This window comes from Tupaia chinensis, unplaced genomic scaffold (genome assembly GCF_000334495.1).
Source record: "Tupaia chinensis unplaced genomic scaffold, TupChi_1.0 Scaffold139785_1, whole genome shotgun sequence".
NCBI lineage: Eukaryota > Metazoa > Chordata > Mammalia > Scandentia > Tupaiidae > Tupaia > Tupaia belangeri.
This window is the reverse complement of record NW_006199665.1, coordinates 30,586-45,598: the sequence shown is the minus strand read 5'-3', so window position 1 is coordinate 45,598 and position 15,013 is coordinate 30,586. Positions and strand designations below refer to the sequence as shown.

At 40.3% G+C, this 15,013-nt stretch overlaps 1 protein-coding gene and 1 pseudogene across 1 annotated transcript in view; one reads left to right on the top strand and one right to left on the bottom strand.

The window, feature by feature from the left end:
- The window catches only part of LOC102495256 (zinc finger protein 124-like), a 5,998-nt gene extending 1,172 nt beyond the window's left edge, over window positions 1–4,826 (top strand). Inside the window, exons 2-3 of the mRNA XM_027765866.1 lie at window positions 4,437–4,563; window positions 4,762–4,826. Coding sequence (XP_027621667.1) covers window positions 4,437–4,563; window positions 4,762–4,826 — 192 coding nt within the window. The remainder of the gene's footprint in view (window positions 1–4,436; window positions 4,564–4,761) is intronic.
- Window positions 4,827–10,264: 5,438 nt separating this feature from the next.
- LOC102494859 (WD repeat-containing protein 89-like) lies at window positions 10,265–11,481 on the bottom strand (annotated as a pseudogene).
- Window positions 11,482–15,013: the final 3,532 nt, after the last annotated feature.

The window sequence follows — 15,013 nt, the reverse complement described above, 5'->3', positions numbered from 1 at the left end:
TAAGTCGCTGGACACTCCCACATGGCCGACCAGAGTTCGAGTCCTGAATCTGGTGGCTTGCTTTCTCACTTCCTCTCTCTCTCACCTCTGTCTCTCTGGTCAAATTAAAAAATAAATGAATGAATAAATACAAAATAAAATAAATAATTTTAAAAATAATAATTATTATTATTTTGTTGGCACTAGCAGTTAGCGTAATGGCTATGTCGCTGGACTCCCATGTAGTCTACCACGGTTCAAGTCCAGGACCCGGTGGCTTAAACTCAGGCTGGGCGCCCAAGATCCCAAGAGAAGAAGGGATTGCAGTGTGGCTATCCCCCCTGGGGCGTGATTTCCCTCTCTCTGTCTCTTTCTGGCGCGCAAGAGCCCTATAGCAAAAACCTCTAAAAATATATATATATTATTTTGTTTTAACTTTTTTTTAATTTGACCAGAGTGTGTGAGAGAAAGTGAGAAAGTAAGCCATCAGGTCCACGACTCCAACCGTGATTGGCGGCATGGGAGTCCAGCTCCCTTAACTACCATGCTACCTGCTGGCCCAATTCATTTTCTTTTTTGAAATTATGTATTTATTTCCATGGGGGGAGAGACAGAGAAAGAAAGCTATGCTTCCATCCTCACCTCATCCCTGGAGGCAGTCAGGTTCACTGGCTCCCCTTGCTGGTTCAGACCTTGGGATACCATCCTTGGTCTTTACCATATGGCTTCAGCTTTTCCCAGGCAGCGCCCCTTCTGCCTACCCCTTGGCTCTCATGTCTAAGTTCATTTTTTTTTCTTAGAGTTATTTCACTTTACTTTTACTATTATTGTTGCTATTTTAAAATTTGACCAGAGAGAGATATAGAGAAAGGGAGAAAGAGGAAGGGAGAAAGCAACTGCTGGTTCCAACTTTTTATTTCTTTAAAGGCTGGTTTATTGAGGGACCAGCAGATGGCATGACTACATCATTGGACTCCCATGTAGTTGACCATGGTTTGAGTCCTGGACCTGGTGGCTTAAACTCACGTTGGGTGCATGTGCGTGCATGCCCAAGATCCTGAGAAGAGAATGGAGAAGGGATTGCTGTGTGGCCATCCCCCCTGGGGGGTGATTTCTTGCTTTCTGTCTCTGTCTTTCTCTTTCTGAAGAGCGCACATGCCCTATAGCCAAAACCTCTCAAAACAAAAGACTGATTTATTTGAACCAGCAGATGGTATAATGGTTATGTTGCTGGACTACCACGTAGTCAACCGTGGTTTGAGTCCTGGACCTGGTGGGTTAAAACTCACACTTGGCGCATGTGCATGCTTATCCAAAATTCCGAGGGGAGAATGGAGGAGAAGGGATTGTGGTGTGACCATCCCTTCTGGGGGGGGTGGTGGTTTCTCCCATTCTATCTCTCTGTCTCCGGCAATCACACATGCCCTATGCCAAGAATCTCCCATTAAAAAAACAAAGAATGATTTATTTTATTTACTATTATTTTAATTTGTACTGCATGTGTGCTCAGCAGAGAGAAAGCAAGGTGCCAGGTGCAGGACTCGAACCACAGTTAGCCATGCGGGAAGTATTGTGCCTTAACCAGCATACCACCTTTTGGCCCCATAACAATTTCTTTAAAATTAAAGGTCCAAAAAAAAAAAAAAATAGAAGCTTTTTTCAGGGCCTGCAGGTGGCATAATGGTTACATCACCTGACTCCCACATGGCTAACTGCAGTTCATGCCCAGCAGCTTGAAACTCATACTGGGCACGCGTGCATACGTGTCCAAAATCTCTGTAGGAGACCAGAGGAGAAGGGTTTGAAGTGTGGCCATCCCTTCTGGGAGTAATTTCTCACTTTCTGTCTCTCTCTGTCTTGCCAGTGAGTGTAGATACCCTATAGCAAAAATCTCTTTATAAAGAAATTATTTTACCTAACTTTATTTATTTGTTTATTTATTTTTAATTTGACCAGAGAGAGAAAAAGTCAGAAAGCAAGCCACCAGGTCTGGAACTCAAACCATGGTCGGCCCTGTGAAAGTCCAGCATCCTTAACCACCATGCCACCTGCCCACCCTGCAAAAATCTCTCTTTAAAACAAAACAAAAAATAAAAAAGGAAAAGATTTGAGGAGAAGAGGCTCCTGTATCAGATCTGCAGAGAGCTTCTGGACACCGTGAAATACAGAAACAGAATAAGTTGCAAATAAGACCCATTTCAATCTATCTGAAACAAAAGACAGTGTTCTTACCCTGTGAATTAGGACTTGTATCTTTAAACTGCCACCTTGTGTGTGAAGAGGTGGGATAAGCCCACGAAAAACCTTCAGGAGGTTTTTCCACTTTTGTAAAGAGATTTTTTTCCTTTTGGCATGTCCCCTCACCATGGAGTGTGAAAGACAGAGATAGTGAGAAGGAAAGTGACCTATTCCTTTAGGCAGGAATAGGTTAGGTGGAAAATAGAATTACCTGAAATGCTAAATTGAAGCCAGTGAAGGAACAAAACCAAGAAAAGTTTAAAAACAGAACATTTACAATAGTGGTTTTCTAGGCTTTCTCTTGCAGATTTTTCTTATAGGGCAGTGTGCTCTCTGGAGAAATGGAGTTAGAAAGTGAGAAATCACCCCCCCACCCCCAGGAATGATGACCATACCATAATCTCTTCTCCTTCATTTTCCTCTTGGGATTTTGGGCACACATGCATATGCACCTGGTGTGAGTTTTAAGTCACTGGGTCCAAGACTCCAACTCAGTTGACTACATGAGAGTCCAGTGATGTAACCATTACCCCATCTGCTGGTTCTGGTTTTCTAGGATTCTGACAGTTGTTTGTGAACATTTTGCTTTGTTTTTTTGGAGGGTTGGTGACTGGAGAAGCTGACTACCATTTTACTAAGCTCGCTTCTAGTGCACTGTCAGTTGTATTTCACATATGTAAATGATTATCACTTCGTATGTTTCTCCAAGTGCAAATGCACAATAAATTCTCTGGCGAGAAATTGCCGGGATGTATTCGTGGTAAGGTACAGGAAATAGCAATAGAGAGTGTCACCAGTCCCTCCCCACACATGCATAAATATGTCTTTGCTAGGGTCTTGATCACTTGCTGTGCTCTAATGGATGGGCTTATTTTTGCTCTTATGCTTAATTTGAAATATCCTACTTCACTCATTTCTTTGTACACTCTCATTTTTCTATATTCTGAATGTGCCGTATTTATTCATTTATATTTTATCTTCCTAAATTTTCATGTATTTGAATTTGCCAGTCCTGTTTTTCATGGCTTCCTTCTTTTTCCTCTATGAGAAGATTTTCTCAACTGTTCTGTGAAAAAATGTATTTATCTGTGGCTCCCCAAAATGTCCCTTTTTAAAGTTTTATTCTTAATTTTTTGCTGTAGGATATATTCATTTACCAGGAGAAAGAGAAAGGGACAGGGAGATTGAGATATCACCCCCAGAGAATATAGCATGCAACAGTCTCTTCTCCTTCATACTCTTCTAGGGATTTTTTGGCACACATTCCTACATGCCTGGTATGATTTTTCATATCACTGGGTCTAGGAATCTAACCACATAACTGGCTTTGTGTTATCCAGTGCCTTAACCTCCATATCACCTTCTGGCCCAAATGTTTATATTACAGCATATGAAAAGCTTAATGAACACACACATGTATGTAAGCAGTCTCAGAAACAGTGATATCCTCCTCTGTACATTGGGTGATAGGACTTCAGTATCACAAGTATTATAGATCTGTTGTGCAGAGAGACATTTGGATTAACCCTGGTAGGACATTTTAACTCTGTGTATCCCACAACATGGATTTTTGTATTTTGCTAATATTTAACTGAATATATGAGTTTTGCTGTAAGTGTTGCTGTATAATTTTTTAAGATTTTTTAAAGAATTATTTTATAGAACTTTATTTGTTTATTTTAATTTGACCAGAGACGGACACAGAGAGAGAGAAAGCAAGCTGCCAGGTCCTGGACTCGAACCACAGTCAGCCATATGGGAGTCTAGCTCCCTTACCCACCACACCACCTACTGGTCCCATTTTTTAGATTTTTACGACAGGGGACATGTGCTTATCAGAGCCTGAGACAGGGAACATGATAAATCACTCCCCAGGGGTCATGGCTACACCTCAGTCCCTTTAGTCTCCTTGTGGGATTTTGGGCACGCACACACACACACCTACCATGTTTTTGAAGCCACTGAGTTAGTATTCTGACCACAGTTGGCCATGTAGAATGCACCACTTTAACCACCACACTACCTGCTGGCCCAGTTTTAGCATTATAATTGGTATGTGAGGGAAAATGATTGCACACAGAGATGAAAAATTCTGATTACCAAGTTATAGAATGAATGTTTAGAGTCCATAGCATCCTGTGAACTTCTTCTGAATTGAGTATAGATTCTCAGTGCTGTCAATCTCAGCCTTCTTCCCTCACACATGTGTGATGTTTTAGGACTCAGTGACCTTTGAAGATATGGTTGTGAACTTCACTAAGGAGGAGTGGGCTTTGCTGGATTCTTCACAGAAAAAACTGTACAGAGATGTGATGTGTGAAACCATCAAGAACCTGTACTTTACTGGTAAGGATGACAGGACAGCATTCTTTCACTTAATTAAAGAGCAGGTGTCTTTTTAAGCATTAATGCCTCAAAATTTTCAGCATAGAAAAGGGAATACTGTTGTGGAAAATTTTACAGAGTTACAGTTTATCCTGGCCTTAGAATCTAAGTTTTAAAAATACTTTTGTAATTCATAGAATTTCTGGGTGTATATTTTAGGGAGAAACTTGGAAGACCAGAGTATTGAAGATCAGTATCAAAATGCCTGGAATAATCTAAGGTAATCTGCACTCACAAAAGAAAGCAATATCCTTTGCATGCCTGTCATGAAATTTAGACACAAGCAAAGGAAACCTAGCTTCAAGCTTCCTTTTCCTACAGATTTTTTAAGAAAATATCTCCTTCAATGGGACCAGCAGTTGGGATAATGGCTATGTGTCTGGATTCCCATATAGTTGACTGTGGTTTGAGTCCTGGACCGAGTGGCTTAAACTCATGCCGGGCACATTTGTGTACGTGCCCAAGATCCCAAGAGGAGAATGGAGGAGAAGGGATTGTGGCGTGGCCATCCCCCTGGGGGGTGATTTCTGACGTTCATCCCCCTAGGGGGTGATTTCTCACTTTCTGTCTCTCTGTCTTTCTGGCAAGCACACACGCCCTATAGCAAAAACCTCTCCAAAAAGAAATAAAAGAAATCCCTCCCTCAATGTGATATAAACATTTGGGACTTGCTAAACAGTTTTCTTGTAAAGAGCATTATAAAAGTGTATATAGGGCCAGCCTGTGGCATGCTGTTAAGATGGCTAGAATCCCACATGGCTGAGTTTATACTTTTAGTTTTAGACCAGATGTGTATGGGTACATGACCCAAATCCCAAGAGGAGAATGTGGTATAAGGGATTGTGCATGGCCATCCATCAGGGATTAATTTCTCACTTTCATTCTTTCTCTGTCTCTCTCCAGACAGCACATATTCCCTATAGTAAAAGTAGTTGGGACCCATTGTAGAACACACAGAAAATCAAAAATTAAGTGTCTTAACCCTCCATATTACCAGATAAAGGCACAAGAGATATTTAGTTTTTGTTTGTTTTTCTCTACAACTCTCTTTTGCCTCTCACCAGAGAGAGAGTGAGTGAGAAATCATTTTCCAAGGTGAATGTTCACCACACAATCCTGTCTCTTCCCATTTCCTCTCAGGATTTGGGGCACACATGCATATGAACTCAGTGTGATTTTCTAGGCTCCTGGACTAGGACTTAAACAGTGTAATTGGCCATGTGGTATCCAGTGCCTTTACCTCTACGCCACCTGCAGGCCTTGTTTAGTGCTTACTATTTTATAAAGAACTTATCCTAAAATCTCTAGTGATTTTTTTTTTTTATTCTTTATAAAAGTTATGTGCTACAGCAACTATATGAAATAGAAGACAGTCCATGTGGAAAACCCATCAGTCATATTACAGACAACCACCAGGATGAACAATTGCCTTCTGGATTTAAACCTTGTAAGAGCTGTGCCTGTGGGGAAGACTTGGCTCATTCATCTGTTAGTAGGCACATGAGAGCTCATAGAGGACAGAAACCATATGACTGTAAGGAATGTGCAGAGAAACCACATGAACATCAGCAAAATAGAAGAACCTTCATTTCCTACGAAACTGTGGGAAGAGGCATGAAATCCCAAAGTGGAGTTGGACCTTGTAACTTCAAGGTCTGTTGGAAAACTTTGGATTATCAAAATCCATTTCAGTTACATGAAAAAACACACACTGGAGAGAAACCCTACGAGTCCCTTCAGTGTGGGAAAGGCTTTGCTTCTCCTAGTTGTATTCAAAAGCATGAGATTACTCATATAGGAGAGAAACCCCATGAATGTGCAGTATGTGGGAAAACATTTGGTTGCCTCAGTTCTGTTAGGAACCATGAAAAAAGTCACTCTGGAAAGAAACACTTTGAGTGTCCCCAGTGTGGGAAAGCCTTTATTTCTTCCAGTTATTTTCAAAATCATGAAAGAATTCACAGAGGAGAGAAACCCTTTGAGTGTACGGTATGTGGGAAAGCCTTTGGTTTTCTCAGTTCTGTTCGAAACCATGAAAAAACTCACACTGGAAAGAAGTCCTGTGATTATCCCCAGTGTCAGAAAAGCTTTATTTTTTCCAGTTCTATTCAAAACCATAAAAGAACTCACACTGGAGAGAAACCCTTTGAGTGTAAGGTATGTGGGAAAGCCTTTGGTTGTCTCGGTTCTATTCAAAAGCACAAAATAACTCACACTGAAAAATCCTTTCCTTGTATTCAATGTGGAAAAGCCTATCCTCGTTGCTGTTGTGTTCAACAGCATGAAAGGACTCAAACTGGAGAAAAACTCTATGAATGTAGGGGATGTGGGAAGGTCTCTGGTTGTCTCAGTTATGTTAAAAAATATAAAACAACTCACACTGGAGAGAAATCCTATGAGTGTAAGGTATGAGGGAAAGCCTTTGGTCATCTCAGTCCTATTCAGACATGAAAGAATTCACATTGGAGAGAAACTCTATGTCCCAAATGTGGGAATACTGTCTCTTGTTTCTGTTATTTTCAAGAGCATGAAAGCTCTCACTGTAGAGAAACCCTTTTAATGTAAGCCATATTGGAAAGTCTTTAGTCCTCCCAGTTGTATTTGAAAACCATGAAAAAAACTTACACTGGAGAGAAACCCTGTGAGTTTAGTTATGTGGGGAAAACTTTGCCTCAGTTTTGTTCATATACATGAAAGAACTCATACTAGAGAGAAAGCCTATGAGTGTCCTGTGTGGGAAAACTCTCCTTGTTCTGTTTAAGATTATGAAAGAGGGAAACCTATGATTGTCCACATGCAGGAAATCCTCTTGTGCATGGTCTGTTTGAGACTTTGAAAACATTCACTGGAGATATAACCGGCGAATGTAAGATATATGGAAAAGGTTTTGGTTTTCTTAGTTTTGTTCCAAACCATAAAAGAACTCACAGTGTAGAGAAACTCTGTAGGTGTCTCCAATGTGGGAAAGCCTTCTCTTGTTTCTGTAATGTTTGAAAGAACAGACTCAAAGTGGTGAAAAACTTTATGAATGTAAGAGGTGTGGGAAAGCCTTTATTTTCCCATTTCTGTTAGAAACTATTAAAGAACTCACACTGGATATAAGCCCTTAGTGTTTCCATTGTGGGAAAACCTCTCGTTCCTGTTGTTTGAGAGCATGAAAAGATCCACTGGAGAGAAACCGTATGAATGTAAGCAATGTGGGAAAAGTTTTAGTTTTCCCAGTTGTGTTTAAAAACATGGAAAAATTCACACTGGAGAGAAACCATAAGGAATGTGGGAAATCCTTTCCCATTTCTGTTAGAAACTATTAAAGAACTCACACTGGATATAAGCCCTTAGTGTTTCCATTGTGGGAAAACCTCTCGTTCCTGTTGTTTGAGAGCATGAAAAGATCCACTGGAGAGAGACCCTATGAATGTAAGCAATGTGGGAAAACCATTTCTCTGTTTTGTTCCTTTCAAGTCTATGAAAGAACTCACAGGAGAGAAACCCTATGAGTGTAAGCAGTGTGTTAAACCCTTCTCTTGTTTAATGTACTTAAGATATCATGAAAGAACTCTCACAGGCAAGAAACTATATTAATGTAAATGTGGGAGTCTCCTACGTAGTTACAAAATCATAAAATACACAGGAGAGAAACTATTAGTGTAAGCCATGTTAGAAAGCCTTACATTTATATTTTAAAAGAACTATTTTATTGAACTTTATTTTAATATGATCAGAGAGAGAGAGTGAGAAAGCAATCCACCAGGTCTGGGACTCATGGTCAGCCATGTAGGAGTCTAGTACCCTTAACCACTATGCCACCTGCTAGCCCCTGAATGCCTTATCTTGTTCTATATACTTAAGAACTCATGAGAGCTTGCACAGGAGAGAAACACAGTGAATGTAACAAATGTGGGAAAGTCTTGTTTCCCCAGTTCTATTAGAAACCATGAAAGCACGCTGGAAGAAGCTCTTGAGTGTGTCTAATGTCAGAAAGCCTACTTTTGTTCTTCTTGTGTCTGAGACCATGAAACAAGTCACAGTGGAGGGAAACTATATGTATGTAAGCAGTGTCTTTGATGTGTTCAAAACTACATGAAGTGGAGTGAGACCTATGAATGTAACAGGTGTAGGACAGCCTTTGCTCATCTTTTATGTATCCAAAGGCACATGAAAATACACTGGATGTGGGAACCAGCAGTTAGCGTAATGGCTGTGTCGCTGGACTCACACGTAGTCGACCGCGGTTCGTGTCCCGGACCTGGTGACTTAAAACTCATGCCAGGTGTGTGTGCGTGCATGCCCAAGATCCCGAGAGAATGGAGGAGAAGGGATTGCAGCGTGACCATCCCCCATGGGGGTGATTTTTTGCTTTCTGTCTATGTCTCTCTGGCAAGCACACGTGCCCTATAGCGGAAAAAACTCAAAAAATAAAATAAGATAAAATAAAAATACACTGATGAAAACCCTATGAATGCAAAAAATATGGGAAAGCCTCTCTATCCCAGTTCTGTTCTGAAAGTACTCATCACAGGTTAGAAACACTCAACGTGATGTGGAAGAGCCTCAGCTTGGTCATGTTTGGAGACATGGAAAAACTTCCACTGTAGAGAAAGCCTTGTAGTCTACATAAGTGGACAAGCCTCAATGAATCAGTCTTCAAAAACATAAAATAACACAGGATAGGAACACAAGGTGTGTTAGCCATGCTACTTTCCTCTACTTTTGAATATATTTAAGAATTTGCACAGAATAGATACCTGAGTTTTAGGAGTGTGGAAACATACTTTCTCAGTCCATTAGTTTTTGAAAAGCTCAAAAGAAACTGGAGAGAAATCCTATGAGTGTAAACAACAGGAAAGCTACCTTAGCCCAGTCACTTTTAAATGTAGGGAACAAAGGCACACTGGTGAGAAGCCTTGTGAGTGTGAGCAATGTGGAAATCTACTTTCACAATTATGGAAGAACTCACACAGGACAGAAATTATGAGTGTAAACATGAGAAATCTTTTTCTCATTCCAGTTGCTTTTTTTTTTCACAGTTGAAACTTTTTTTTAAATTAAATCTCACCAGCTATCTACTTCTTGAAAGTTCTTACCATAGCTATTTCTTTAAACCCATACACTAACTCAACAGATTGGTTTCTTTTGTTTTTTTTTTTTGTTTGTTTGTTTTTGTTTCTTTTTGGAGAGATTTTCACTGTAGGGCGCGTGCGCTCGCCAGACAGACAGAGACATAGAGAAAGTGAGAAATCACCCCCCAGGGGGGATGGTCACGCCGCAATCCCTTCTCCTCCATTCTCCTCTCGGGATCTCGGGCACGCACGCACACGCGCCCGGCGTGAGTTTTAAGCCACCGGGTCCGGGACACGAACCGCGGTCGACTACGTGGGAGTCCAGCGACATAGCCATTACACTAACTGCTGGTTCCCAACAGATTGGTTTTTAAAATGAAGAATGTAATTTTACTTTCAACTCACTGGTTTTATACTCATCATGGCTTTAAATTTTTTTAGAATGCATAGAGACCTGAATTAGACCTTTCTCAACATTTGTCCAGAACTGCTCACTAACTGGCTTGTGTTTACCTAAAGCTTTAAACAGATCTACCACAGGTAGCAAATTAAAATAATTACTTGAAGTTATAAAACCTACCAAGTATACTTCTAATATAATATCACTGCTTTTTCTTTCTCTTATATGAATCATTACTGTGAACTTATACTCGCTGGTGCACAGTGGATGCTATTTTCATGCTATCTTTCTTGGTGAAGGTCTTTTCTATAGCTCCAGGTTTCCAAAGTAGCAGCTGAGCATCTTCTCCCTCAGTCAGCCAAGAATCATCCCCTATATTGTAACAGAAAGAACGGACTGTAGCAGCATGCTCTCCTCGAAGGCTAGTCACATGGACCAGTCCTGATGTAGTACAGTTCATTATGTGAATTCTTCCTGTGTTGGTTCCTCCAATAACAAACTGTCCATCCTTTCATGATACAGGCCACCAATCAAATAGTCCAAAATGCCTTCTTTCACATTGACTGTTTCTCTGACATCCTGGATGTTCAAACGTGTAATTGGTTCATCAGTATCCAGATGATTAGGATCCCACCAACAAAATCCCTCATCATGTGTCATGCAGTAAATCTGTTTATAATCCTTCCCAGACCAACCAATATAGCTCACTGATGAAACTGAGTTACATGTTGTAACCAATGCATCCTCTTCATTATCCAAACTAATATCAAATACATTTACCAGGCCATCAGTTGAACCTGAGACTATCATGTTGGGATTGCTGGGGTGGAAACATATTTGAGTGACATCATCACTATGTGTCTTTGAATACACACCAAGTGGGTCTTTAGTAGTAGACAAATCTTGAGAATTAACTCTTGCATCCCAAAATACCAATAATGCATCATCATCAGCTTATTCTGTACAAGCGCAAATGATATGATCATTACAGTTGATATCAAAACTAATAAAAATGTTGGAAGGATATCCCTTGAATAGTTGAACAGGTTTATCACTGGCTAATCGAGCATCCCAACATTTCATAGTGCCATCGCTACATGCTGAATATACATGGTCACAGGAACTTGCAAATTTAACTCCATTAAGAAGTCCAGGATATGCACTAAATTCTCATAGTATATTTAATCTTTATCATATATCCTGATTGATCTGTTAGAACATAAAACAGCAACCAAGCTTCCCTTTTCTGTTTGTGCTGTCTCTGATGTGTCTATGCCAAGCAGGTAAGTGGGCTCTTTAGCTCCTGAAGAACGTTGAACAATGTGCAGACTTGCAAATTGTTCCTCAATCTTTTCCATATCAACAGCAGCATCCAAAGGCAGTAAAACTCAGCAACCAGCCCCAACTGGCAACACACAACTCACACTCAGCCACAGTTTGGAATGGACAACCGGAACTCCCATTCCAGTTGCTTTTGAGGGCATGAAAGAACACAGTGAAAAGAAGCTCTACAATGGAATGTATGAATGTGTTTGCATATCTCTCAAGTTTCCATACCGCTGATAATGCATATAAGGATGGACCATGCAACTGTGAGATGTGTGGGAAAGCCTTTGATTACTCCAGTTCCTTTTGAAGACATGAATGAATTCACACTGGCAAGAAGATTCTCTGTGAATATATGGAATGTGGGTAAATTTAGTTTTTCAGGATCCTTGCAAGAATACAAAAGAATTGTTTATTAGGAAAAGCCACATCTGTATTAGGAATGTTGAAAAAAGCGTTCAGCTTTTCCATCTACTGTCAAAGGTATGAGAGAGTTCATACTGGTGAGAAACTCTGAAAAATGTGGAAAAGTTTCCACTATCACACACAGTTTCTATGACAGCACAATATATTACTATTCAGTATATATTGTGAGAAGAGAACTGTTTATTTTAAAGGATGTGGAAAATGAATAAGTTTAAAAATAAAGGCCTACCTTGTAGAGTAGTGGTTAAAGAAGCTGCATCCCACACGGTTGAGCACTGTTTGAATCCAAGATGGAGTTGCTAGTGAAATGGCACATATGTGACCAAAATCACAAGAAGTTATAGAGATGGAGAAGAGGTTGAGGAGTGACTGTGCCCCATGAGTTTTTTAATAAAGGCATGTGCTCTCATTGGAGGGGCATCTATAGATAGAGAAGGTGAGAATGCACCCCTTTGCTTAGGTAATGATTACTCTACAAACTCTTCTCCATTTTCCCTTTGGGATTTTGGACATACATGCAAATACCCATCATCTTTTTTCTTCTGCCAGATCTAGGACTTGAACTACACAGTTGACCATGTGATTCCCGCCATATTAACCAAAACATCACCAGCTGGCAGCAGGAGTGTTTTCTTTTTTCTTTTTTTTTCCTGTCTTTGGCAAGTGTGGGAGCCCTGTAGGAAGAAAAAATATGGAAAGGGGGAACCAGCAGTTAGCATAATGGCTATGTCGCTGGACTCCCACATAGTCGCGTCCCGTACCCGGTGGCTTAAAACTCACACTGGGCGCGTGTGCGTGCGTGCCCAAGATTCTGAGAGGAGAATGGAGGAGAAGGGATTGCAGCATGGCCACCCCCCTGGGGCGTGATGTCTCACTTTCTGTCTCTCAGTCTCTCTCTGTCTGTCTAGCGAACGCACGCGCCCTATAGCAAAAACCTCTCAAAAGAAAAAAAAATATGGAAAGGCTTTTGTTATCACAGACCTTACCATGCTGGAAAATACCAAGCAGAGAACTACTGTTGTGTGAGAAAACCTTTAATCCTCCTTATTATGGTCGAAGCCATGAAAGAGAACATGGAGGGTATCCTTTAGAGATGAAGCAGTGTACATAAGTCTGAAATGTAAGTCATATTCATAGAGTCTTGGACTGTAATTTAATTAGATTGCTTGAGAATATACATCCTTAAAAGAAATGTTACACAATGGAGGAGAAGGGATTGCGATGTGGCCATTTCCCCTGGGGGATGATGTCTCGCTTTCTGTCTCTGGCGAGCAGATATGCCTTATAGCGAAAACCTCTCCAAAAAAAAAGAAGAAGAAGAAGAAAAATGGTATACAAGTTGAAAATAAGCATGTTGTCTTTTATTAGCCCCGTCTTTTTTTTGAGAGAGAGATTTTTTTGCTACAGGGTGCATGCACTCACTGGGGAGTCAAACAGCAAGAAATTACCCTCCCCCCTACAGGACGTTGGCCATGCCACAATCTCTTCCTCATTTTCCTCTCAGGATTTTTGGCACATATACACATGTACCCGGTGTGAGTTTTAAGCCACGAAGTCCTGAACTCAAACCATGCCAACAGCGTAACCATCAATGCCATCTTCTGGTCCCCTTCTACTAGGTCTTAAGATGGATTTCCAGACTGGATTTCTAATTCTTGAAACATTGAAGTGACATAATTCTGTCTGTAATGTGCTGTGTAATCAATAATGAGTTGAGTGAATGGTATTATTAGGTAACTTAAAAAATTTTCCAATCTACAGCATATTTGCATGAGTGATTTGTAATAAATTTATAGTATGTAAACACTTCCCTATAATGTGTTTTTGTTTATAGTTTTTGATTTGCTCCTTTGAAAAATTAGGTTTCATTGGGAACCAGCAGTTAGCATAATGGCTATGTCGCTGGATTCCCATGTAGTTGACCGCGGTTTGCGTCCTGGACCCGGTGGCTTAAAACTTACGCTGGGTGCGTGTGCATGTGTGCCCAAGATCCCGAGAGGAGAATGGAGGAGAAGGGATTGCAGTGTGACCATCCCCCTGGGAGGTGATTTCTCGCTTTCTGTCTCTATGTCTCTCTCTGTCTGGTGAGCGCACGTGCCCTATAGCAAAAACCTCTCAAAAAAAATTAGATTTCATTAATGCAGGGAATTTTCTTGCCTTATGTGATGGAGTTAATTTAAATTTTTAAATTTTTTTATAGTTCTTTTTATCGACATTGGCAAATTAAAATAGAATAAATTAACAAGTATTACTCAAATGCATAGTTTAAAAAACGAAGCAAGATAGCAGTTTGTGCAGTAATATCTGCCCTTCAAAGTTCATGCAACCAACTAATGCAATTTTTCCTTTCACTCATAAATCCAAATGCAGTTCAGTCATTTGAAACCATCTACAAAATCCACAAGATTAAGCAGTTTGCCAAGATTAATATCTAACAGTTGAGCACTGGAGAAAGTGAGAAAATAAGGAGTAAAAACAAACAACAAAAAGGACCAAGTTAGTTAGATAATTCAACTACTTAAGGGAGGTGAATGTCAAGGCTACAAAAACGAAACAAAAACAGGAAAAAGAAGTGGCAGCAATTTAAAAAAAATTTTTTTTACAAGTTTTTAGTTTACTTTTGTTTCCATGTTCTCAAACCTTTCAAAATCTTAAAAGTGAGATACTGTGTCTAAGGGAATGTTTTTTAATTCACATCGAGGAAGTTGGGGGGTTGATTTCTCTCGACGGGGTTTCCATCAAGTCAACAACTTACTCTGTTGTGCTGCTGTTTGCACACGAAATCTGTCATAAAATCAAACTCGTTTGGGACCAGCAGTTAGCGTAATGGCTATGTCGCTGGACTCCAATGTAGTTGACCGCAGTTCACATCCCAGACCCTGTGACTTAAAACTCACACTGGGAGCGTGTGCATGCATGCCCAAGATCCTGAGAGGAGAATGGAGGAGAAGGGATTGCGGTGTGGCCATCCGCCCTGGGGGATGATTTCTCGCTTTCTATCTCTCTGTCTCTCTCTGTCTGTCTGGTGAGCGCACGCGCCCTATAGCAAAAACCTCTAAAAAAACAAAAGATTAGCTTTCCCTCAAGAAGAAAACTTTAGACCTCTGAAAAGGATTACAACACTAAGAGAGGGCGGAAAAGTATTTATTTATTTAAAAGCATTCAGAATGTCAACAAAACCTCTGCAACTTTTGTTTTG